Source organism: Saimiri boliviensis, chromosome 1 (assembly GCF_048565385.1).
Source record: "Saimiri boliviensis isolate mSaiBol1 chromosome 1, mSaiBol1.pri, whole genome shotgun sequence".
Classification (NCBI taxonomy): domain Eukaryota; kingdom Metazoa; phylum Chordata; class Mammalia; order Primates; family Cebidae; genus Saimiri; species Saimiri boliviensis.
The window spans coordinates 238,085,570-238,111,669 of NC_133449.1; the positions used below are offsets into that span (position 1 = coordinate 238,085,570).

A 26,100-nucleotide genomic window follows, 5' to 3' on the forward strand; every position below is an offset into this window, starting at 1 on the left:
CCAGGTAAAGATGTTAATAGGGTAAGCAAGGCACAGAGGGTATCTACAGAATGGAGACAAGGGAATGGGGTGGAAACCCAGAGTCTTCTAATAGGGCAATTACTGTGATGGCCCCAGCAGGGTTTCCAACGCAAAGCAGCTCTGTACTTTACAGCGGTTATTTTTGTACCTTTCTCTTTTATTTCTTTCTCTAAAAAAGTTTAAGTTCTAGGAATGTTATTACCACTATAGTTTCTGAAGTACATTCCTAAGAAATGTAGAAGCAAAAGCACAACAAATAATTTTAGCAAGTTTTACACAGCATTTACGGAATATTCTTAATTCAATTCACTGGTAAAAATATGATTCAATGTAATGGATTTAACACCTCCTCGTTAAGTGGCTTATTTGAATCAAACCATCTTATCAATCTTTAAAAAGCAAGCAATTATTAAAGAGTTGTGGAAAAGCAAGATAATGTGATTTTTAGAAGGGAATGGTTAGCTGTATTTCACTAAATCTTAAATATCTGGATACTCCTCCTAATGTCTTTCAGGAGGTCACCTCAGAGTTCGTTTTGGTCCCGCAGGCCGAGGCAGCGAGGGTCCTTGCCCCACTCAGGTCCCGGATCCTGAGTCCACTCTTGGACACTCGTCTTGGAAAGCCGCGGCAGTGGCAGGAGAAATGGCTCCCACAGCAAAGTGTCACAGCAATCATGCCTGGTCGCCCTTATACAAACAGAACCACCGGTTTGCCTGGCTTAAAAGTTCTGCTGGACTCAAGAAAGGGGTAGCTTTCGAATACTTACGCGCTTCCGAGGGGTCGAAAAGGCTCTGCGGTTTTAACTAACCCACGACTGACTGGGGCTACCGAGCTTCTCTGCTGTGGGGTCTCCCCTGCGCCAGCCTCGGGGAGCCGGGTGCCACAAATCTCATTGTGTCCCCGGCTCTGCCCCCGCCGGCTGGGCGTTCGTCTTTGTGTTTCTGGCTGAAACCCACTGTCTTTAGAGATTCCGCCCCAACGAGGCCGGAACTCAGCCGAGAGACCCCACAGGTCATGAACACCGGGATCGCCGCGAACTGCGCGCCCCGCCCAGCGCCCGGAAGGACGGCGCCTCGGCCGCACCTGGGAGCGGAGAGCGAAACTCCGCGGGGCTCCGGCCTCCGCCGCGGGCTATGGCAGACTGAGCGCGGAGCGCGGGCCTCCCGTCATCTCCACAGACAGGGCCGAGGGGCACCAGGCCCTCCCCTCCCCTTCTCCTCCGGGTCACGTGCCCCCAGCGCTACCCTCCACTTACCTGCGCGGCCGCCAGGAAGAGCGCGCACGCCACCCAGGATTCTAAAACCGGGAGCGGGCTCCAGGGGCTGGGCGGGGCGGGACCGGGGGCAGGACGAGCCCGGCTTTGCCCCGCCCGGCTTTGTCGGCCCGACTACCGCTCTGGGCTCAGGTGGCTCGGTGCCACCCAACCGGTACCTCGCGGCAATGACTACCCACTGGGCTCCTTTGGAAAAGCAGTTACAGGTTGGAGTAGGAGTCACCGAGAGTTCTCATAACAACACTGCCATCCTCTTGCCTATCTTTTGAAAAAAGTTTGACATGGTTGAGGGAGATTCTTGCACTGTGCCTAAGGACCCGTGGCAGAGAGTGTTAAAAGACAGTAGACTCAAAATGAAATTCAACATTTTAATTTTGATATAAATAATGTAAATACTTTCCAAAAAGTATCTAAGACATTCCACTGTACAACACATCAAAACGGTATCTGGAAAGCTAGAGACAATAAAGCGTAAATAAGGCACGCAGTTTATTTACACTCATAATTGCATCCTAAACTGTTGAATAGTTCATATTTACAACCCCCATAACGTTTTTGCATTCTGAATTAGTCCTTCACATTTTGATATTTGGCATAATGTTCAAACACACTTTTTTTTTTTTTTTTTTTTTTTTTTTTGAGACGGAGTTTCGCTCTTGTTACCCAGGCTGGAGTGCAATGGTGTGATCTCGGCTCACCGCAACCTCCGCCTCCCGGGCTCAGGCAATTCTCCTGCCTCAGCCTCCTGAGTAGCTGGGATTACAGGCACGCGCCACCATGCCCAGCTAATTTTTTCTATTTTTTAGTAGAGACGGGGTTTCACCATGTTGACCAGGATGGTCTCGATCTCTCAACCTCGTGATCCACCCGCCTCGGCCTCCCAAAGTGCTGGGATTACAGGCTTGAGCCACCGCGCCCGGCTTCAAACACACTTTATACACACTGACCTCTGTTTAAACCACTCACAGACTTAAATACTACAGAAAAAATTCAGATAAGAGTCAGTTTCTTGTGATGAAATACTACAAGAATGAAGAATTAACAAACTGTCGTGTAACTTATCAGAAAAGCATATTAACTCTGCTGAAGTACCACTGAATTAAACAAAAATTAATCTGTGAAGTAGCAATCTGATTTGCAGGCTGGCTTCTATGTCCCATCACTCTCATAGTCTTCTATTATTATGTTTTCTTCCACGTCTCCTTGGGCTGAAAAGGGCTGAGGCTGGCTGGTAGGCAGTTCACTCGAAGCACTATTCTGACTCAAAGGAAGAACCCAGGTTTCTGGCTCAGTGGCTTGAGTGGGTTCACCCAGAGGTTCCTCTGCAGAATGTCCTCCATGAAGCTGAGCTTCATCTCCGCTGTCAGGGTCTATCATTTCATGTTCCCTGTCACTCAGGGCTTCCATTTTCAATCTGTCAGATTCACAATGTAGGCATTAATAAGAACCAAAGGAGGATATTCCTTAAATTACACCACGAGTGTGATGATTATGAAGCCATCTTTCATTTTCTTTCATTGTGCTGTTTAGCCAGTCCCTTTAACTATACAAACAAAACTACAAAGTAAACGACAAACTGTGAATAAGTTCCTACAACTTAAAATACAAAAATGGGTTGAACGTGGTGGCTCATACCTGTACTCTCAGCACTTTGGAATGCTAAGGTGAGCAGATCACTTGAGGTCAGGAGTTCCAGACCAGCCTGGTCACCATGGTGAAACCTGATCTCTACTAAAAATACAAAAATTAGTCGGGCATGGGCCGGGCGCGGTGGCTCAAGCCTGTAATCCCAGCACTTTGGGAGGCCGAGGCGGGCGGATCACGAGGGCAAGAGATCGAGACCATCCTGGTCAACATGGTGAAACCCCGTCTCTACTAAAAAATACAAAAAATTAGCTGGGCATGGTGGCACGTGCCTGTAATCCCAGCTACTCGGGAGTCTGAGGCAGGAGAATTGCCGGAACCCAGGAGGCGGAGGTTGCAGTGAGCCGAGATCGCGCCATTGCACTCCAGCCTGGGTAACAAGAGCGAAACTCCGTCTCAAAAAAAAAAAAAAAAAAAAAAAAATTAGTCGGGTGTGATGGCACATGACTGTAATCCCAGCTACTCAGGAGGCTGAGGCAGGAGAATTATTTGAACCCAGGAGGTGGAGGTTGCAGTGAGCCAAGATGGTGCCACTGGACTCCAGCCTGGGTGACAGAGTGAGACTCTGTTTCTCACCGAAAACCAAACAAACAACAACAACAACAAGAAAACTACCACCACCTAAAAGTAAAAAGGAATAATGTCTTCAGTAAAGATTTTTTTAAAAAACTGAGACCATCTCTCTATAACCCAGGCTGGAGTGCAATGGTGCGAACTCAGTTCACTGCAACCTCTGTCTCCTAGGTTCAAACGATTCTCCTGCCTCAGTCTCCTGAGTAGCTGGTATTACAGGCGCATGCCACCTTGCCTGGCTAATTTTTGTATTTTTAGTAGAGATGGAGTTTCACCACATTGGCCAGGGCAATCTCAAACTCCTGATGTCAGGTTTACACTTGTAATCCCAGCACTTTGGGAGGCCAATCTGCCTGCCTTGGCCTCCCAAAGTGCTGCAATTCCAAGTGTGAGCCACCGCGCCCAGCCTTTGGCCGGGCGCGGTGGCTCACGCCTGTAATCTCAGCACTTTGGAGGCCAAGGTAGGCGGATCACTTGAGGTCGGAAGTTCAAGACCAGACTGACCAACATGGTAAAACCTCATCTTTAAAAAAATTTTTTTTACAAATTAAAAAGAAAAAATGAAATATAGAAAAGTCGGCAAAAACATGGACAACTTTCGTGCCATTGCACTCCAGCCTGGGTAACAAGAGCAAAACTCCGTCTCAAAAAAAAAAAAAAAAAAAAGAACTACAAATGGTACAAATGGATACTAAATAAATTTTTCAATCTGATTTGTAATTTTAAAAATGAAAATTAACACAATGAGCTACTACTGTCATTTTTTTTTTTTTTTTTTTTTTTGAGACAGAATCTTACTCTGTTGCCAAGGCTACAGGGCGGTGGCATGATCTTGGCTCACTGCAACCTCCATTTCCCAGGTTCAAGTGTTTTCCTGCCTCAGCCTCCAGAGTAGCTGGGATTACAGGCATGAACCAACACATCCAGCTAATTTTTGTATTTTTAGTAGAGATGGGTTTAACCATGTTGGTCAGGCTGATATCCTCCTGACCTCCTGGCCTACTACTATCATCTTCTAAAATGTCAAAGATACTTTTAGAACCCAGTGGTGGCAAGGGTTAGCAGAAAAGAACATACTGATACACTGTAAGTGGATATAAAATTGGCAAAATATTCTTGCAAACAATTTGGCAATAGAGAGGAAAAGCCTCAAAAGGTAATATACCTATTGATCCAGCAATTTCATTTCTAGGAATTCATCCTAAGTAAATAGTATTTGATGTACATGATGATTTATCTATAAGACTGATAGTAAAAGCTCAAAAGAAGCTAAATGGGCAAAAATAATATATAAGTTGAATCACAGGAAATTAAACATCTATTAAATATTAAGTATTAGTATTCAATACTGAATAGTACTAAATATATGGTCATTTTAAATATGGTCAACATAAGTAAAAGTAATAGTACCAGTCATTGTAATATATAGCACTGAAAATACTGCCTCTCAAGCCACATCAAATAAATAGTTGAACCAATAGTAAAACAGTGAAGACTCTCATTCAATTTAGGTTGGTGCAACCCAATACATCTCAGGAGAAAAAAGACAATAGAAGATACTTGTCTTTATTTTGATGCCATAATCTTGGGAGGGTGGAGGAAAGGAGCCATTGAGAGACCTGGTCCTGCTTTCATTCAGAGGGATGTGGGAAGAAAAGCAATGTTTATAAAATGTGTAAGCCCTGATCACATCCCAGTGGGATGATGCTTCAAGAGCCAAGCCATCATGGTCTTTCTGTGATAGGAAAGATGCGCTCTGCATAGATAAGCCAGTATCCAGAAAAAACCATTAACACTACAAAGGCCTTAATGAATCTTTGAGGGTAGGGGGGAAAAGCTCATACCACAGGAGTTTTCCATTTGGGACTAGAAATAAAAGACAAGACAGGAGGAGTCAGAGGTGCCATTTCTGTCACTTTTGTCCATGCATCCAGTAAGCAAGATTTTTTAAGTCTTTTTTTTTAAGATGGAGTTTCGATCTTTTTGCCCATATTGGAGTACAACAGTGAGATCTTGGCACACTGCAACCTCCACCTCCTGGGTTTGAGCGATTCTCCTGACTCAGCCTCCTGAATGGCTGGGATTACAGGCATGTGCCACCGTGCCGAGCTAATTTTTTGTATTTTTAGTAGAGACAGGTTTCACCATGTTGGTCAGGCTGGTCTCAAACTCCTGACCTCAGGTGATCCACCCACCTAGGCCTCCCAATGTGCTGGAATTACAGATGTGACCGTGCCCAGACAGAATTTTTAAATCTTTAAATAATTCCGGAGTGCTTAATTCGATTTTACAAATAAGTGAAGTCAAACTGAAATATAGGTTTTGTATTAATCACTGATAATGGCATAGATGCTATTTTCAATAAAATGAACAGCATATATATAGACATCTCTTTATTTTGATGTTCTACATTTCCTTTCTTTTTTTTTTTTTTTTTTGAGACAGAGTTTCGCTCTTGTTACCCAGGCTGGAGTGCAATGGCGCGATCTCGGCTCACCGCAACATCCATCTCCTGGGTTCAAGCAATTCTCCTGCCTCAGCCTCCCGAGTAGCTGGGACTACAGGCGTGCACCACCATGCCCAGCTAATTTTTGCATTTTTAGTAGAGACAGGGTTTCACTGTGTTGACCAGGATGGTCTCGATCTCTTGACCTCGTGATCCACCCGCGTCGGCCTCCCAAAGTGCCGGGATTACAGGCTTGAGCCACCGCGCCCGGCATCTAAATTTTCTAAAATAAGAAATTATAGAAGATACTGCTACTTTCTAAGGCAGTTCCTAGTCACTGCAGGTCTTCAAGCACAGGCTAAGAACATCTCTCGACAGGAAAGCTGGAAAGGGGTTTCTAGACTTGCTGAACTGGAGGATTTTAAAGATTTCTCTGCCTTTGTGATTGCATGATTCCATTTAGTCTGGTATAGTCCATTGGGAATAGGTGCTCTAGGAAGGGTCTGCAATTGTATTGTATTGTAGACCCTTCCTTTTCTTAAATATAATATGCTGCTTAAGAAAAGGAAGTGTCTACAATATGATTATGTTTATAAATTACTAGGTACGGTACAGTATTTCTTTCTTGGACGTTTCAGATAACACTTATTGATTCATATTGAACATATTCAGTAGACATTTCACTATTAGCTTTTTAAAAATTGAGATGATCAGCTTACCTTCCAAAGTGTCGCTTTAGAGGGAGCCTTCCAATATCTTGGATAAAAGAAATCTGAGCTGAAACATATTTTTTAAAAGTTGTAAACAATTTCCCAAAGAAAATATACAAATGACCAATAAGTACATGAACAGATGCTGAACATCACTAATTTTTAGAGAAACGCAAATCCAAGCCATAGTGTGAAACCGATTCACATCTATTAGGAGGACTGTTACCAACAACCAGAAAACAAAAAGTGTGGGTAAGGATGTGGAGAAACTGGAACCCTTGTACATTACTCATGAGAATGTAAAATGGTGTAACTGCTGTGGAAAACAATAGAGTGGGCCCTCAAAAAATTAAAAATAGAATTATTATATGATTTAACAAATCCACTTCTGTGTATATACCCAAAAGAATTAAAAGCAGAGTCTCAAAAAGGTATTTGTATGCCATGTTCATATCAGTATTAATAATCAAAGGGTAGAAGGAACCCAAGTGTCCATCAATAAATGGATAACCAAATGTGGCATATACAACTAATGGAATACTACTCAGCTTTAAAAAGGAAGGTAATTCTGACACATGCTGCCACACAAATGAACTTCGATGACATCATTCTAAGTGAAATAAACCAGTCACAAAACAACAAATATTGTATGATTCCACTTACATAAAATATCTAGAGTCATAAATTCATAGAGAAAGAAAGTAGAATGGTGGCTGCCGGGGGAAGGGAAAGTGGGGAGTTAATGCTAAGAGTTATAGAATTTCAGTTTTACAGGAAGCAAAAGTTTTGGAAACTGGTTGCAGAACAAGGTGTATATACTTAAAGACTACTGCACTGTAGAATTGAAAATGGTTAAGATGATAAACTTTATGTTCTGTATATTTTACCATTATTAAAAATTCAAAAAGAAAAAGAATGACATAGTAGACTTCCAGGATGACAGCATAAGCTTTTGTGTACCCACTCCCAGAGATAAGGAAAATCAGTGAAAACTTTTCAAAATCAATCATTTAAAGTCTCTGGGAAATGAGGAAATATTTATTCAAGAAAATCAAACAGAGAGAATCTCAGGGATTTGTGCCACTATTTCCTCCCTTGCATTCCCAACCCTGAACTGAGAGGGCTCGGCTTGATGAAAATTTCATTCCAGGTGGGTGCAGCCAAGAACTAAGGATTCCTTCCTACTTGGGTGCAGCAGGGTGTCTGAGGCTTCCTTTCTCCATCCAGCCCTACTCATAAGATAAGAGGTTCTAACCCAACCGGGCGCGGTGGCTCAAGCCTGTAATCCCAGCACTTTGGGAGGCTGAGGCGGGTGGATCACGAGGTCAAGAGATCGAGACCATCCTGGTCAACATGGTGAAACCCCGTCTCTAATAAAAATACAAAAAATTAGCTGGGCGTGGTGGCACGTGCCTGTAATCTCAGCTACTCAGGAGGCTGAGGCAGGAGAATTGCCTGAGCCCAGGAGGCGGAGGTTGCGGTGAGCCGAGATCGCGCCATTGCACTCCAGCCTGGGTAACCCTAAGGCACTGCCCCCATCCCAACTGCAGTCTCCCTTACCCCAGCTTGTTACATAGCAGAGGGTCATTATTGGGAGAGGCAAGAGAAAATAATCAGAGGCTACCTCTGCAGCTGGGCACTCACCCAGAATAGTGAATTAGAGATTTTGCCCAGAGGAGAGGCAGTCCCTAGGAAAAGAGAGTCCTGAAGCTTTCCCCAAAGGAACTGACTTTATTTGAAACATAGTGTGGGGAAGTTCAAGCCTAAAGGGCACCCCTGAAACCAACTTCTCTCAATTAAGAACAAGCTAAACATAAGCCAACTGCTTCATAAGAAAGAACCAGTGAAAGAGACAACTAAAAACAGCCCTTCTGGTTTCAGAACAACCCTCAGAGACTGGCTTGAAAGTCTATACCTGCCCAAATTAAATTGGATCAGACTGTGGAGAAATTTTTGTCCTAAAGCACTGCTGAAAACAGAGCAATTAGATAGTAGCTAGGGAGTAGCCAGGCACAGTGGCTCACCCCTGTAATACCAACACTTTGGGAGGCCAAGGTGGGTGGATCACTTGAGGTCAGGAGTTCAGAATCAGCTTCGCTAACATGGTGAAACACCATCTCTACTAAAAACATAAAAATTAGCTGGGCACAGTGGCACACACCTGTCGTCCCAGCAACTCAGGAGGCTGAGGCATAAGAACTTCTTGAGCCCAGGGGGCGGAGGTTGCAGTGAGCCATCGTGCCACTGCACTCGTCTGAGTGAAAGAGTGAGACCCTTTCCATAAACTAATAGGGGGGCCAACAGTGTGATACCAAAGGAAGCAGAGAGCTATACAGAGATATCAGGGAAAGAGACAAAGTGAGCTCTGCTAAAACCACCATCATCCCAAGTTAACTGTGGGCACAGCCAAGGCTGAGCTCTCTGAAGAGGAAGAAAAGCTTCATATTGCAAAAGACAGACTTCATTACATGAATTTAGCCAAGTCACTAAACAAACAAGCACACAACAATAAAAACAAGCCCAGAGGAGGAGGATAAACATTCTCCAAAATTGCTACAATACAGTCCCTAAAATATCTCATTTTCAACAAAAAATTACGACATGTAAAGAAACAGGAAAGTGTGACGCACCCATAAGAAAAAGGTGGGCAAAAGAAATTGCCTTTGAGAGGGCTCAGACATTAAATTAGAAAAAGACTTCAGATAAGCCATTATAAATATTTTCAAAGTAGAAAAGGAAATCATGCTTAAAGTAGTAAAGAAAGCCATAATGACAATGTCTCATGAAAAAGAACATCAATAAAAAGACAATTATAAAAAGAACCAAATGAAAATTTTGTCAAAAAATACAACTAAAATGAAAAATTCACTCAAGGGGCTCAACACTAGATTTTAAGCAGAAGTATTATCAAACTTGGACACAGGCCAGGCACGGTGGCTCACACCTATAATCCCAGCACTTTGGGAGGCTGAGGCAGGTGGATTATCTGAGGTCACAAGTTCGACACCAGGCTGGCCAACGTGGCGAAACTCCATCTCTACTAAAAATACAAAAAGTAGCCAGGCGTGGTGGCATGTGCTTATAATCCCAGCTACTCAAAAAGCTGATGCAAGAGAATTGCTTGAACCTGGGAAGTGGACATTGTGCCACTGCACTCCAGCCTAGGCAACAGAGCAAGACTCTGTCTCAAAAACAAAACAAACAAACAAACAAACAAACAAAACACCTTGGACATAGATTGACAGAGATTATGTAATCAAAATATAGAGAGAAAATAGAATAAATAAGAAAAACCAAAACATCTTACTTTTACTAATTTTTATAAACCTTTTAAAATTCATAAGCCTAACACTATGAGGACTCTTGGATACTTACCTTTTGAAAAATCTACTACACAGGCCAAAGTAGGCGGATCACCTGAGGTCAGGAGTTGGAGACCAGCCTGGCCAACATAGTAAAAGCCATCTTACTAAAAATACAAAAATTATTTGGGTGTGGTGGTGTGTGCCTCTAATTCTAGCTACTCAGGAGGCTGAGGTAGGAGAATTGCTTGAACCTGGGAGGTGGAGGCTGCAGTGAGCTGAGATAGCACCACTGCACTCCAGCCTGGGAGACAGAGCAAGACTCCATCTCAAAAAAAAAAAAAAAAAAAAAAAAAATCTATTATACAATACAATCAAAATTATTTTAATTAACAAAATTGTATATATTTATTGTGGGCAACATTTTTAAAAATATATACATTGTAGAGTGACTAACTGTAGCTAATTAACACATGTATTACCTCACAGAGTTATTTCTGTGGGGAAGACACTTAACATTTACTCTCTTAGCATTTTTCAAGAATACAGTATATGTTACTTGGAATATTCTCAAAAGTTTTTCATTTTAAAAAAAAGAATACAATATATTGGTTAGGTGTGGTGGCTCACGCCTGTAGTCCCAACACTTTGGGAGGCTGAGTGGGGAGGATCGCTTGAGCCCAGGGGTTCAAGACCAGCCTATGCAACATGGCAAAACCCCAACTTCACAAAAAAAATACAAAAATTAGCTGAGTGTGGTGGTGCACACCTGTGGTTACCAGCTACTCAGGAAGCTAAGCTGGGGGATCACTTGAGCCAAGGATATTTAGGCTGCAGTGAGCTGTGATCGCACCACCACAATTCAGCCTGTGTGACAAGAGTGATACCCTGTCTCAAAAAAAAACAAAACTACAACAACAAAATATACACTATTAACTATAGGCATCATGTTGTAAAGCAGAACTCTTGAACTTATTCCTCCTACGTAACAAAATTTTGTATTCTTTGACCAACATCTTTCCTACCACATAAGCCCATGGTAATCCCATTCTATGCTCTACTACGAGATCAAACTTTTTTTTTTTTTTGAGACGGAGTCTCACTGTTGTTGCCCAGGCTGGAGTGCAATGGCGTGATCTCGGCTCACAGCAACTTCCACCTCCTTGATTCAAATGATTCTCCTGCCTCAGTCTCCAGAGTAGCTGGGATTACAGGAATGTGCCACCACGCCCGGCTAATTTTTTGTATTTTTAGTAGAGATGGGGTTTCTCTATGTTGGTCAGTTTGGTCTTGAACTCCCAACCTTAGGTGATCCACCCACCTCAGCCTACCAAAGTGCTGGGATTACAGGTGTGAGCCACCTTGCCTGGCTGAGATGAACTTTTTTAGCTTCTATATGAGTGAGAACATGAAATATGTGTCTTTCTGTGCCTGGCTTATTTTATTTTATTTATTTCATTTTAAATAAGGTCTTCCAGGTTCACCCATGTTGTTGCAAAGGAAAAGATTTTGTTCTTTTATATGGCTCAATAGTATTCCATTGTGTATATACACCAATATTTTCTTTTCTTTTTTTTTTTTTTTTGAGACGGTGTTTCGCTCTTGTTACCCAGGCTGGAGTGCAATGGCGCGATCTCGGCTCACCGCAACCTCTGCCTCCTGGGTTCAGGCAATTCTCCTGCCTTAGCCTCCTGAGTAGCTGGGATTACAGGCACGCGCCACCATGCCCAGCTAATTTTTTGTATTTTTAGTAGAGACGGGGTTTCACCATGTTGACCAGGATGGTCTCGATCTCTTGACCTCGTGATCCACCCACCTCGGCCTCTCAAAGTGCTGGGATTACAGGCTTGAGCCATCACTCCCGGCCTCCAATATTTTCTTCATCCAATGGACAATTATACTGATTCCATATCTTAGTTATTGCAGATAATGTGGCAATAAAACATGGGAGGGAGGGAAGATATCTCTTCAACATATTGACTTCATATATATATGTATGTTTGAGATGGAGTCTCACTCTGGAGTGCAGTGGCACGATCTCAGCTCACTGTAACCTCCACCTCCCAGTTTCAAGCAATTCTCCTGCCTCAACCTCCTGAGTATCTGGGATTACAGGAGTAAACTGCACCACCACACTTGGCTAATTTTTTATATTTTTGGTAGAGAGGGGGTTTCACCATGTTTACCAGGCTAATCTTGAACTCTTGACCTCAAGTGATCCACCTGCCTCAGCCTCCCAAAGAGCTGGGATTACAGGCATGAGCCACCATGCCTGGCCTTGACCTCATATTCTTTAGATATATATCCAGTAGTGGGAATGCTGGATCATATGGTAGTTCTATTTTTAGTTTAGTTTTTTTTTTTTTGAGACGGAGTTTCGCTCTTGTTACCCAGGCTGGAGTGCAATGGCACGATCTCGGCTCACCGCAACCTCCACCTCCTGGGTTCAAGCAATTCTCCTGCCTCAGCTATTTTTAGTTTTTAAAGGAACCGCCATACTGTTCCTCAAAACAGCTGTACTAATTTACATTCTTACTAACTTTGTGAGGATTCCTTTTTTCCCCATCCTGGTCAACACTTATTATCATTTGTCTTTTTGATAATGGTCATTCTAACTGGTGTAATGTGGTAGCTCATTGTGGTTTTAATGTGCAATTCCCTGATCATTAGTGTTAAGCCTTAATGTTAAGCAGTTTTTCATATACCTTGGCCATCTGTATGTCTTTCATATACATTGGCCATCTGTATGTCTTCTTTTAAGAAATGTCTAACTGGTCCTTTGCCTTTTGAGACGGCATCTCACTCTGTCGCCCAGGCTGGAATACAGTGGTGTGATCTCGGCTCACTGCAACCTTCCCTTCCCAAGTTCAAGCAATTCTCCCACCTCAGCCTCCTGAGTAGCTGGGACTACAGGTGTGAGCCACTACACCCAGCTAATTTTATCTTTTTTTTTTTTTAAAGATGGAGTTTCACTCTTGTTGCCCAGGCTGTAGTGCAATGATATAATCTCTGCTCACTGCAATCTCCACTTCCTGGGTTCAAGTGATTCTCATGCCTCAGCCTCCTGAGTACCCGGGATTACAGGTGCAAGCCACCACACCCAGCTAATTTTTAAATATTTTTGTAGAGACAAGGTATCACTGTGTTGCCTAGGCTGGTCTCGAGCTCCTGGGCTCAGGCAATCTCCCCACCTTGGCTGCCCAAAGTGCTGGGATTATAGGCATGAGCTGCCACGTCTGGCCCAGAATTTTTTTTTTTTTTTTTTTTGGAGATGGAGTTTCGCTCTTGTTACCCAGGCTGGAGTGCAATGGCGCGATCTCGGCTCACCACAACCTCTGCCTCCTGGGTTCAGGCAATTCTCCAGCCTCATCCTCCTGAGTAGCTGGGATTACAGGCACGTGCCACCATGCCCAGCTAATTTTTTGCATTTTTAGTAGAGACGGGGTTTCACCATGTTGGCCAGGATGGTCTCGATCTCTTGACCTCGTGATCCACCCACCTCGGCCTCCCAAAGTGCTGGGATTACAGGCTTCAGCCATAACGCCCGGCCCAGAATTTTTTTTTTTAACCTGAGAATTTCACTATTGTTGCCTAGGCTGGAGTGCAATGGCATGATCTCAGCTCATTGCCTCCCGGGTTCAAGCGATTCTCCTGCCTCAATCTCTGAGTAGCTGGGATTACAGGCATGCGCCATCATGCCTGGCTAATTTTGTACTTTTACTAGAGACAGTGTTTCTCTATGTTGGTCATGCTGGTCTTGAACTCCCGACCTCAGGTGATCTGCCTGCTTCAGCCTTTCAAAGTGCTGGGATTATAGGCATGAGTCACTGCACTCAGCCCCAAAATTTTAAAGACAGAGTTGACCTTACCAATTATCAGAAGAAAGGATTAAAGAGTAAATATATACTTTAATACAATGAAGAGTTTTATCTTATAGCTTTTATGAGTATTGATACTTAAAAAGTGTTTAAAATGTTGGGCACTCATAGGCAAAAATAAGATAACCTATATGCAGTGGTCATAATTATCTGTTGGTAAGAATCCAGATATCTTTCCCTTTCTTGCCAGTTCTTTTTAAGATTACTTCTGTGGTATTTCTGCAAAAACAAAACAAAACAAAACAAAACAAAAAAAACATATCCTGAATTCAATAATGAGGAATCACCAAACTCAAATTGAAGGATAATATACATAGTAACTGTCCTATATGCCTCTAAAATGTCATAGACAAAGAAAGACTAAAAAACTGTTCCAGGTCAAGGGAGATGAAAAAGACATGGAAACTGTATCACTAAATGCATCAGGTTATCTTTCATTGGATTCTGGAAAAGAAATGGGGAGCAAGTTGTCATTTTTACAAAGGATATTATTAGGGCTGGGTGTGGTAGCCCATGCCTATAATCCTAGCACTTTGGGAGGCTGAGGCGAGAAGACTGCTTGAGGCCAGGAGTTCAAGACCAACCTGGCCAACATAGTGATACTGTCTCTATTAGTTTTTTTTTTTTAATTTTTTAAATAAAAGGATATTAGGACAAATGGCAAACTTTGGGGACTATAAAATAAATAGTATTAGTGTTAATTTCTTGACTTGACGTGTATACTGTGGTTATGCAGGAACATGTTCTTTTTTTTTTTTTTTTTTTTTTGAGACAGAGTTTCACTCTTGTTACCCAGGCTGGAGTGCAATGGCGCGATCTTGGCTCACCGCAACCTCTGCCTCCTGGGTTCAGGCAATTCTCCCGCCTCAGCCTCCCAAAGTGCTGGGATTACAGGCGTGAGCCACTACGCTCGGCCCAGTGTTCTTGTTTTTAGTAAGTGCAGACTTAAGTTTTTAAGAATAATGAGAAATCATGTCTGCAATTTACTCAAAACTGGTTCAGCAAAATACATATATGTGCATGCTTATATTGACAGAGAATATAATTAGGCAAATATGGTAAAAATGTAACAATGAGGAAACTTAATGAAGGATATACAAGAATTCTTTTGTACTATTCTTGCATCTTTACATTTAAAATAATTTCAAAATAAAGTTTAAAAACTAGTGGCTGGGCACGGTGGCTCACACCTGTAATTCCAGCACTTTGGGTGTCTGAGGTGGGTGGATCACTTGAAGCCAGGAGTTCAAGACCAGCCTGGCCAACATGGTGAAACCCCTCTACTAAAAATACAAAAACAGGCCGGGCGTGGTGGCTCAAGCCTGTAATCCCAGCACTTTGAGAGGCCGAGGCGGTTGGATCACGAGGTCAAGAGATCGAGACCATCCTGGTCAACATGGTGAAACCCCGTCTCTCCTAAAAATACAAAAAATTAGCTGGGCATGGTGGCACATGCCTGTAATCCGAGCTACTCAGGAGGCTGAGGCAGGAGAATTGTCTGAACCCAGGAGGCGGAGGTTGTGGTGAGCTGAGATTGCGCCATTGCACTCCAGCCTGGGTTAACAAGAGCGAATCTCCGTCTAAAAAAAAAAAAACAAAAAAAACCCCACAAAAATAATTAGCCAGGTATGGTGGTGCATGCCTGTAATCCCAGCTACTTCAGAGGCTGAGACAGAAAAATGGCTTGAACCTGGGTAGTAGAGGTTGCAGTGAGCCGAAATCATGCCACTGCACTCCAGCCTGGGCAAAAAGAAAAAAAAGTTTAAAAACTAGTGTAATCTTAAAACAACTGGCAAGAAGAGGGGAAATCTCCGGATTCTGATCAACAGATTAATCATGACTACTGCCCAAAAGTTATCCCATTTTTGCCTAAGAATGCACAATATTTTCTAAATGTGTGCAGGTGTATACTACCACAGGCATAGTAATGTTTGTAGCATTGTAATTTCATAACATGAAAATGTACTATTAATAGGCATTTTTGTAATACTGAAATCAAAATATCCATAAGGTTAAATAAAAGTATTATACATTCTGAAAAAAATGAGTTAGATTTCAATATACTTTAGCATTGCTGCCTTGACATTAACTCATAAAAGATGAAAGGCTATCCACGGTAAGTGACATAAGCAAATTAAAGTTTGTCTCATTCTGCATGTTTCTACATTCACAGAAGAATATCTGGAAGAATTTATATCAATCTGTCAAAACAACCTGTGGTTGTAGGGGAAGTACTTTCAATTTTTACTTTATATACTTCTATATGGTTTGATGATTTTTTTTTTTTTTAAAACAGATCTCACTTTGTCACCCAGCCTGGAATGCAGTGGCGCAATTTCAGCTCACTGCAACCTCTACCTCCCAGGTTCAAGTGATTCTCCTGCCTCAGCCTCCCAAGTAGCTCGGATTACAAGTGTTTGCCACCATGCCTGGCTAATTTTTGTATTTTTAGTAGGGATAGGGTTTCACCATGTTGGCTAGGCTGGTCTAGAACTCCTAACCTCCAGTGATCTGCCTGTCTCGGCCTCCTAAAGTGCTGGGATTATAGGCATGAGCCACTGTGCCGGGCCTGTTTGATGCTTAAAAAAAACAAAACAAAACATGAAGGATTTATAAGTATCTGGATCAAGAAAAAAACAACATATCTCACTGTATATAACAGTAAGTTGGTCCACAAAAAGATACTGCTATAAAACCCTATTTCTTAAAAGAAAAGAAAAACCTATGTTATTACCTTGATTTCTCATTGGAATGGTTAGTAGAGCAAGGTATGGCAACAGCTGAGTTTGCAGGCATAAAGCTGGTAGGCAGAAGTCAGGAAAAAGTGCTTTTGCTGCCAGGCAATTTTCCCGATACTGTATGGAAAAGGAAAAAAAAGATAAAGGAAAAACGAAATTAAAAATATGTATTTCTAGACAAACTAAGTTTATTACATAAACTTACATAATAATGTTTTTATTAAGTTATGGGTTTATAGATCACAAATATACTTTTAAGAGCTTATCTAAGTAGTCCTTTACAGTCTTCCTAGCATTGTTTAGTAAAGTATTTCACCTACACAACTATTTCACATTTGATAGAACAAGGATTTTTAAAAGACATTGAATGTATAAGAAAAACAAATTTAAAAATCAAAGGAATTCTGTTTATGGGCACACACACATCACAAATTACATAAAATACTATTTTTCAATGAAATAATTTATTTTCTTTAGTCTACACAATGTTGGGCTGAGGAAGAGAGAAGCACAATCCCTGCCTTCAAGAAGCTAACAGTCTTAGATAACTCATATATAGCTACAATGTAAAATTAATATATGTGCTATAAAAGACAAAGCAAGTCAGTGAGATACAAACTGCTTAAAAGTCATTAAATTTTCCAATAAATCTGTTGGAAAAAATGTCTAAGGTAATACACTATAGGGTGATTTTCAGCTGTATGATTTTAGAACTGGAAGACATCTCAGAGATGACCCAGTCCAGGGGTCATGAATGCAGATATTATAGAAGTCAAGCAGGCAATATAAGTGAATGAACCAGCTGGGGACAGTGGTGCCTACTACTCTCATATGAAAGGGGCAGATACTACATGGTGAGGTGATTGCTGCTATGCAGAAATATGAGCCAGTGTTGCTTCACTTTCCTTTTATTTTTTAAAGATTCAGTCACAGACGGGCAGATCACTGGAGATTAGGAGTCCTAGACCAGCCTAGCCAACATGGTGAAACCCTATCTCTACTAAAAATACAAAAATTAGCCAGGCATGGTGGCACACGCTTGTAATCTCAGCTACTTGGGAGGCTGAAGCAGGAGAATCGCTTGAACCTGGGAGGTAGAGGTTGCAGTGAGCTGAGATCGCGCCACTGCATTCCAAGCGGTTCACTCTGTTGCCCAGGCTGGAGTGCAGTGGCAAAATCATTGTTCACTGCAACCTCTGTCTCCCAGGCTTAAGCAATCCCCCCATGTCAGCCTCCCAAGTAGCTGGGACTAGATGGAAAAAACAAAAACAATTTTTTTTTCTTTTTCTTGTAGATTTGGGATCTCATTACGCTGCCCAGGCTGGTCTCAAACTCCTGGTGTGTGCCACCACATCCAGATAATTTTTAAAATGCTTTTTATAGAGATGGGGTTTCACCATGTTGCCCAGGCTGGTCTCAAACTCCTGGGTTCACGTGATCCTTCCATCTCAGCTTTCCACTGCTCGGATTAGAGGTGTGAGCCACTGTTTCTGGTCTTTTTTCCCCCCAGAGATTCTAGAAATTCTGAAGCTAGAAATTCATATCTGATTTTTAATCATTTAAAATCATTCTAAGGCCGGGCGCGGTGGCTCACGCCTATAATCCCAGCACTTTGGGAGGCCAAGGCGGGTGGATCACGAGGTCAAGAGATAGAGACCATCCTGGTCAACAAGGTGAAACCCCGTCTCTACTAAAAATACAAAAAATTAGCTGGACATGGTGGCACATGCCTGTAGTCCCAGCTACTCGGGAGGCTGAGGCAGGAGAATTGCTTGAACCCAGGAGGCGGAGGTTGCAGTGAGCCGAGATCGCGCCATTGCACTCCAGCCTGGGTAACAAGAGCAAAACTCCGCCTCAAAAAATAAATAAATAAATAAATAAATAAAATTTTTAAAAATTAAATCATTCTAATTTTTAAAGACTGACAATTCATTTTGAAAACTCTGTTGTGTATTTTGTTTTCAACTTGTGGGCCACCCATATTTTACCTCTAAATAATTCAATCATCTACATTTTTAGCTGTGGAGAGTAAGAGCACAGGAGGTGAGTAACTTTTCCAGACAGGCAGGGCCAAGATTTCTTCTCCTTTCTTTGATTAACTTAAATTGACAAATAAGCTCTGTATGTTCTTACAGTATACAATATAATGCTCTGAAATATGTATACATGGTAGAATGGCTAAATGGAGCCAATTAACACATGCATTACCTTCCTTACATACATACATTTTTTGTGTGTGGTGAGAACACTTAAAATCTACTGTTTTAGTGATTTTCAAATATATGACACAGTGTTTTTATTTATTTTAAGATGGAGTCTTGTTCTGCCACCCAGGCTAGTGTGCAGCGGCACAATCTCGGCTCACTGCAACCTCCACCTCCTGGGTTCAAGCAATTCTCCTGCCTCAGCCTTCCAAGTAGCTGGTATTACAGGCACCCACCACCATGTCCAGCTAATTTTTTGTACTTTAGTAGAGACAGGGTTTCACCGTCTTGGCCAGACTGGTCTTGAACTCCTGGTCTTATGATCTACCTGCCTCAACCTCCCAAACTGCTGGGATTGCAGACCTGAGCACTGAGCCTGGCCGACATGTCGTTATTCATAGTCACCATGTTATATAAAATATCTCTTGAACTTAAAACTTATTCCTGCTGTCCAACTGAAATTTTATATACTAGGGATTTCTGTTTTCCAATCAACATTTTCAGGTTGAACTAGTGTTTGTTTATTTCTAATTTTCTTTTTCTTTTTCTTGTAGATATGGGATCTCACTATGTTGTCCAGGCTGGTCTCAAACTTGGGCTCCTCTTGTCTCGGCCTTCCAAATTGCGGGGATTACAGGTGTGAGCCACCATGCCTGGCCCTAAAGTTATGTTTAATTGAAACTAAAATATAAATATGCAGCTGGGTGCAGTGGCTGACACCTGTAATCCCAGTACTTTGGGAGGCTGAGGTGGGCGGATCACTTGAGGTCAGCAGTTCAAGACCAGCCTGGCCAACATGGTGAAACCCTGTGCCTGTCTCTACTAAACATTAAAAAATGAGCTGCGTATGGAGGCACGCACCTGCAATCCCAGCTACTTGGGAGGCTGAGGTGGGAGAATTGCTTGAACCTAGGAAGCAGAGGTTGCAGTGAGCTACTACACTTTTCAGCCTGGGTGACAGAGCTACTCTGTCTCAATTTAAAAAAACAAATAAAAAATAAATTATAACTATGCTTTGATTCCAATAAAACTAATAAATAAAACATGTATTATATTCAAATTTTGATCATCTTTTTCCCTCTAAAAAATTGTACAAGTGTTTATTTAAGAGTTACCTTTCTACGTTTTATAAAAACTCAGAATCTAATTGTGGACCTTGGCAACTATTTTGTTAAAAATGAAACATTTTTGGCCGGGCTCGGTGGCTCAAGCCTGTAATCCCAGCACTTTGGGAGGCCAAGGCGGGTGGATCACGAGGTCGAGAGATCGAAACCATCTTGGTCAACATAGTGAAACCCCGTCTCTACTAAAAATACAAAAAACTAGCTGGGCATGGTGGCGCGTGCCTGTAATCCCAGCTACTTAGTAGGCTGAGGCAGGAGAATTGCCTGAGCCCAGGAGGCAGAGGTTGCGGTGAGCCAAGATCGCGCCATTGCACTCCAGCCTGGGTAACGAGAGCGAAACTCCATCTCAAAAAAAAAAAAAAAAAAAAAAAAAAAAACATTTTTTCCTTTGTTATGTTTTAAAGAAAATAACAGCTTTGAATTATAATTCATGTACGGTAAAGTTCACATATTAAAAATATACAATTCTTTTTTTTTTTTTTTTTTTTTACCTTTTTACTTATTAGAAACCACTGGGGTTTGTGCAAGGGTCGAAAACTTGATCCTCCTCCTTGGCAATGAGCATATCCTCGGGCTTTGTTGGAATGTATCACACCTCTCGTAGCTACAGATGTGCTATATTCCCTGAGTAAAGAGCGTGTCTAACAAATGAGAAAGATGTGAAATAAAATAGATTTATAAAAGAGCACTACTGGTATTCCTGACATACACAAAAACACTAACTGTATTTAGTTTCTATGTGTTCACTTTCTTCAACATTACTACAGCCCTATAAAAAACAGCACTACAAACTTATTTAAAGCAAATTCCACTGGGACATATCAATCAAATGCAATGTGTAAAGTCTGACTGGATCTTGGACGGGGGTGGGGGAAACAACTTTAAATATATTTTTGAGGCAAATGAGAAAATCTGAACAGGGACAATATATTGCTAGATTAATGTTAACTTTCTTAGGTATAATAATGCTATGGTAGTTGTATTAGAACAATGTCCTTATGCATGCTTAAGTATTAAGTGTCATGATGTTCCCAACTATTAATACTTTCCAATCATTTAGCCAAAAACAAATGTGTAAATATATAGAGAGATTAAGAAAATGTGGCAAAATATGCAACTGGCAAACAAAAGTTAAAGATATGCAGCTATTCATTGCACTATCATTAAAAAAAAATTTTAAATTTGTGTGGGTACCTAGTAGCTGCACGTATTTATGAGGTACATGAGGTAATTTGATACTGGCATACAATGCATAATCATCATCTCAAGGTAAATGGGGTATCCATTATTTCAAGCATTTATCCTTTGTGTCACAAACAATTCAATTACAGTCTTTTCATTATTTTGTATTATTATCTAAGACAGGGTCCTGGTCTGTTGCCCAGCCTGGAGTGCAGTGGCACAATCACAACTCACTATAACCTCAAATTCCTGGGCTCAGGTGATTCTCCCACCTCAGCCTCCTGAGTAGCTGGGACCACCTATGCCCAAGGAATTTTCTTGGTATTTCTTTATAGAGACAGGGTTTTGTCATGTTACTCCAGTTGGTCTCGAACTCATGAGCTCAAGTGAGTTCTGCCTGCCTCAGCCTCTGTAAGTGCTGAGTTTACAGGTGTACCCTACTGAGCCCGGCCTTAATTTAATACTTATAACACACAGAAATATTAACATATCAAAACAGTGTTGTCCAACAGAACTGCCTGTAATGATGGAAATGTTTTGTATCTGGGCTGTTAAATAAAACAGCCATCAGCCACATGCAGTTATCAAGTACTGGAGATGTGGCTAGTATGACTGAGAAACTGAATTTTTAATTAAATTTAAATGTCAGTAGCTACATGTGGTTGGTGGCTGTTGTACAGGTAAGGGCAGTGTTAAGGTGTTAAAAAAATATATAAATTTTATAGTAAATACTTACAAATATGTAAAAGAAATACATTTTTAAAACTAGCCCAAATGTAGCAACATGTACAGTTCTTTCTCGTGTATCTACTTTTTTTTTTTTTTTTTTGAGACGGAGTTTCCCTCTTGTTACCCAGGCTGGAGTGCAATGGCGCGATCTCGGCTCGGCGCGATCTCGGCTCACCGCACCCTCCGCCTCCTGGGTTCAGGCAATTCTGCCTCAGCCTCCTGAGTAGCTGGGATTACAGGCATGTGCCACCATGCCCAGCTAATTTTTTGTATTTTTGGTAGAGACGGGGTTTCACCATGTTGACCAGGATGGTCTCGATCTCTTGACCTCATGATCCACCAGCCTCGGCCTCTCAAAGTGCTGGGATTACAGGCTTGAGCCACCGCGCCTGGCCTTGTATCTACTTTTTAATGGTTGTCAAATTTTGAGTATATATTAATTTTGAAATCAGAAAATGAGCTGGGGTCAGGCGTGGTGGTTCATTCCTGTAATCTCAGCACTTTAGAGGCCAGGGCAGGTAGATCGCTTGAGCTCAGGAGTTCCAGACCAGCATGGGTAATATGGTAAAACCCTGTCTCTAAAAAAAAAAAAAAAAAAAAAAAAAAGAAAGAAATTAGCAGGGCATAGCGGTGCTTGCCTATAGTCCCAGCTACTCGATGAGGGAGTGCCTGAAGTTGGAGGATCACCTGAACCCAGAAAGTCAAGGTTGCAGTGAGCCGTGTTTGTATCATTACACTCCAGCCAGAGCAAAAAAGTGAGATACTGCCTCAAAAAAAAAATAAATAAAAGAAAAAGAAAATAAGTTGGGCATGGTGGTATGTGCCTGAATTCCCAGCTACTTGGAAGGCAGAGACAAAAGGTTTCCCCTAAAGCCAGTAGTTCAAGATCAGGCTGGGTAACACAGCTATAGCTAGAGCCTCCTCTCATAAAACGAAAAACCATAACCACAAAACCAGAAAATAATTTGAGAGATCGGAGTGGTAGCTCACGCTTGTAATCCCAGCACTTTAAGAGGCTCAGGCAAGAGGACTGTCTGAGCCCAGGAATTTGAGACCAGCTTGAGCAACACAGTGAGACCCTGTCTCTACACACGCACCTACACACACACACACACACACACACACACACACACACACACACAAACACAAACTTTAGAAATAATCGGTGCTATATTATCAGCAGCAAAATCAGATTTGCTACTGAAGCTTCACTATAAACACTGAGTTGGATACATTAACTTCAGCATAGTTATGAAGTATGCCAGGCAATTAGGGATAAAAGTAAACTTTCTTAATTCTAAGGAAATACTGGTACATAAACATGTAAGTCAAATGGCCTTACATTCCAGTCACCACTGAGGATATCTGCAAAACTTAGAAATTCACTGGCTCTCACAATATCATCAATTTCCATGAAGAAATCCATGTAGTTTTGGTGAAGATATAAATTAAATAAGTCTCCCGGCATGTGTGACATTTCTACTACCTCCTATTGAAAAAAAAGCATAGATATATAAATTTGGTAAAAATGTAATGGTCAGATATATATGCACACAAATAACATATCTTTTGTAACCTGTACTAATTGTCATTAAAAATCTTACCTCAGGTTCAACAAGCAATGTATCCCGTTCATATTCTGATAAATGAGACGGCAACCGAGATGAGTCTAATTCTGTTAAAGATGTTCCTATAAAAAATTTCTGAAATTATTAAATATATTCTTTATAATTATATAGCACCTCTCATTTGAACCTTTTGAAAACTTTAGACATACAATGCCAACACAGTAAGCAAACTGTCAAAAAAGAATAAACAAACAACTGGAAGCAAGCACCCATTTTTTCCATATTAGCAAGAGCTAAATTTAGAATTCTGATGCTTAGATTATGGCATTTCTACACTTAAAATATTCTATTTCCTAATGCATTCCCATTTCACTTTTTCCAGCTTTGGGTTGCTTTCTTCCCTTGATTCTCATCTCAATGCAGTGGTCTTTACTCTTTTATTTATGATGTAGGAAGATGGTGTTCTCTACATGAAAGAGTAAGAATTCCATTCACTAATGCAAGAAAGAGAAGATAAATTTGTGTTGGGGAGGAAAAGAATTAGGGGAAGAAAAAGCATCAGGTGGAAATAGTCACTCAGGTTCAAAGTAAGAGGATCCAGTGGCAGAGGAGTGTCCTCACTGCCACCTAAGTGGTGCCCATTTCATTTTCCTCAGATGATATGAAGGTTTCCATTTAGAAATCCCAATTTCTGAGTTCATGTCCTCTGCAGGGACATGGATGAAGCTGGAAACCATCATTCTCAGCAAACTGACACAAGAACAGAAAACCAAACACTGCATGTTCCCACTTAGAAGTAGGTGTTGAACAACGAGAACACATACACCGGGGCCTGTTGGTGGGGGTGGGGGGCTGTGTTAGGGGAGGCATAGCATTAGGAGAAATACCTAATGTGGATGATGAGGTGAGCAAACCACCATGGCAAGTGTAAACCTATGTAACAAACCGGTACGCTCTGCACATGTACCCCAGAACTTAAGCGTTTTAAAAAAAAAAAAATCCTAATTTCTTTCATTTAGAATCATTAGAGTGAAAATAGGCATTTGCTATCAAAAGGAGGGACAATTTGGGAGACTACAGATGGGCAATAGGGAGGGGAGGAGCTGAGAGGGAGCAGTCATCAAAAAAGACAGAAAGGGCAATAAACATCTCTTGTTGGGGAGACACCAGGCTTGTAAACCAGACAAATACAAGAGGATTGAAAGAAACCCTAAACTACCTCATTTGTCTAAGCCCCCGGTGGCTGGAGCCCAGTGGGGTTTAGGCTACCAAACCCTTAGAGGACTTTAGGCTATCAACACTTGCCACTAAAAGTCTAGATGATCTGCACTCTTACCTTCTGCAAACTGTAATTTTAAAGATTTACATGCATGGATATGGTCTACAATACCATGTTTTTATTTTTAATCATCCTGCTCATGGTCAGAAAATACTCTATTTTCCTACTACATCTTAGGCCTAGGCAAATAGCATCTGACCTAGCCTTAGCTCTTAGAGTAGAACCAAAATACATGACGTTTTTTAAAAGGTGACATTTTATTTCCATCTTAAGACTATGTGACGTCCAACAGATCTAAAAAATGTAAAAATTTCTTACTTTTGCAATATAGAATTTTCCCCAAAGCTCTGAAGAGAAACAGAGAAACGTCTTTGCCACCAATAGCTTGGACCTCTTGATTTTCAAAAACCCTATCAGGTTTTTTTCTTCGTTTTGATTTTGACAGCACAGCATCCGATTTTAGAGACATTCCTTTTTTCCTTGGCCGTAAGTTGTTTTCTCCTGAATAATATACACCCAAGTGACAATATTTAAATTAAAATGTGAAAATTAAAACTAAAAACACTTAAGTGTTTTTAGTGTTATATAAATAAAGTTACACTAAATATTTTAATTAAACTATATTTTCCTAATAACCAAAAATTATAAATGACATTAACTGAATCAGAGTCCTCTTTGGGTTACTAACATTAAAATAGAATAAAGTGCTATTTGAAAGTTATTTCATAATGCAGATTTCAAACTTTCACATGCACAATAGCACACTCTCTAATAGGCTGACATTCCTCATCCAAAAATTCAAACCCTGAAATGCTCCAAAATATGAAAATTGCAGTGCCAATATGAGGTTCAAAGAAAATGCTCAACTGGAGCACTTTGTCCTTCAGATTTTCACATGAGGGATTTTCAATTGGTATACTGCAAATATTCCAAAACCTAAAAAGAATCTACAATCCTTCTATTCCCAAGTATTTCAAATAAAGGATATTCAACCTGTTAGTCATATCACCTTGGTTTCTCATGGTGTTATGTGAAAGGTACTGTTCTTGGTATGTGATACACATGAATTTAATCTTCATAATAACCCTGTGAGAGGATTATTATTTTTTTTTTTTTTGAGATGGTGTCTTGCTCTGTAACTCATGCTGGAGTGCAGGGGTGCGATCTCGGCTAACCACAACCTGTGCCTCCTGTGTTCAAGTGATTCTCCTGCCTCAGCCTTCCAAGCAGCAGGGATTACAGACATATGCCCGGATAATTTTTTGTATTTTTAGCAGAGACAGGGTTTCACCATGTTGGCCAGGCTGGTCATGACCTCCCAATCTCAAGTGATCCACCTGACTTGCCCTTCCAAAGTGCTGGGATTATAGGCATGAGCCACCACACCCAGCGTTTTTTTTTTTTTTTTTTTGACACAGGGTCTGGGTCT

At 41.3% G+C, this 26,100-nt stretch overlaps 2 protein-coding genes across 11 annotated transcripts in view; both read right to left on the reverse strand.

The window, feature by feature from the left end:
* MARVELD2 (MARVEL domain containing 2) overlaps positions 1-1,363 on the reverse strand; it is a 36,152-nt gene extending 34,789 nt beyond the window's left edge. For 3 of the 5 annotated variants that reach the window (XM_074385095.1, XM_010336539.3, XM_074385072.1), the window contains exon 1: positions 1,277-1,363. The gene's annotated coding sequence lies outside the window, so the exon portion shown is untranslated. Of the gene's footprint in view, positions 1-543; positions 708-787; positions 1,238-1,276 lie in introns of those variants that run through there. The other 2 variants (XM_074385087.1, XM_074385079.1) reach the window with 2 other exon arrangements.
* A 285-nt stretch (positions 1,364-1,648) lies between these two features.
* RAD17 (RAD17 checkpoint clamp loader component) overlaps positions 1,649-26,100 on the reverse strand; it is a 47,760-nt gene continuing 23,308 nt past the window's right edge. For 3 of the 6 annotated variants that reach the window (XM_039478735.2, XM_039478685.2, XM_074385058.1), the window contains 7 exons: positions 24,990-25,172; positions 23,429-23,514; positions 23,167-23,313; positions 20,405-20,554; positions 16,582-16,702; positions 6,677-6,734; positions 1,649-2,708 (listed from right to left, as the gene is read on the reverse strand). In XM_039478735.2, the coding sequence (XP_039334669.2) occupies positions 2,444-2,708; positions 6,677-6,734; positions 16,582-16,702; positions 20,405-20,554; positions 23,167-23,313; positions 23,429-23,514; positions 24,990-25,172 (1,010 nt within the window). In that variant the 3' untranslated portion in view covers positions 1,649-2,443. The other 3 variants (XM_039478814.2, XM_039478849.2, XM_074385065.1) reach the window with 3 other exon arrangements.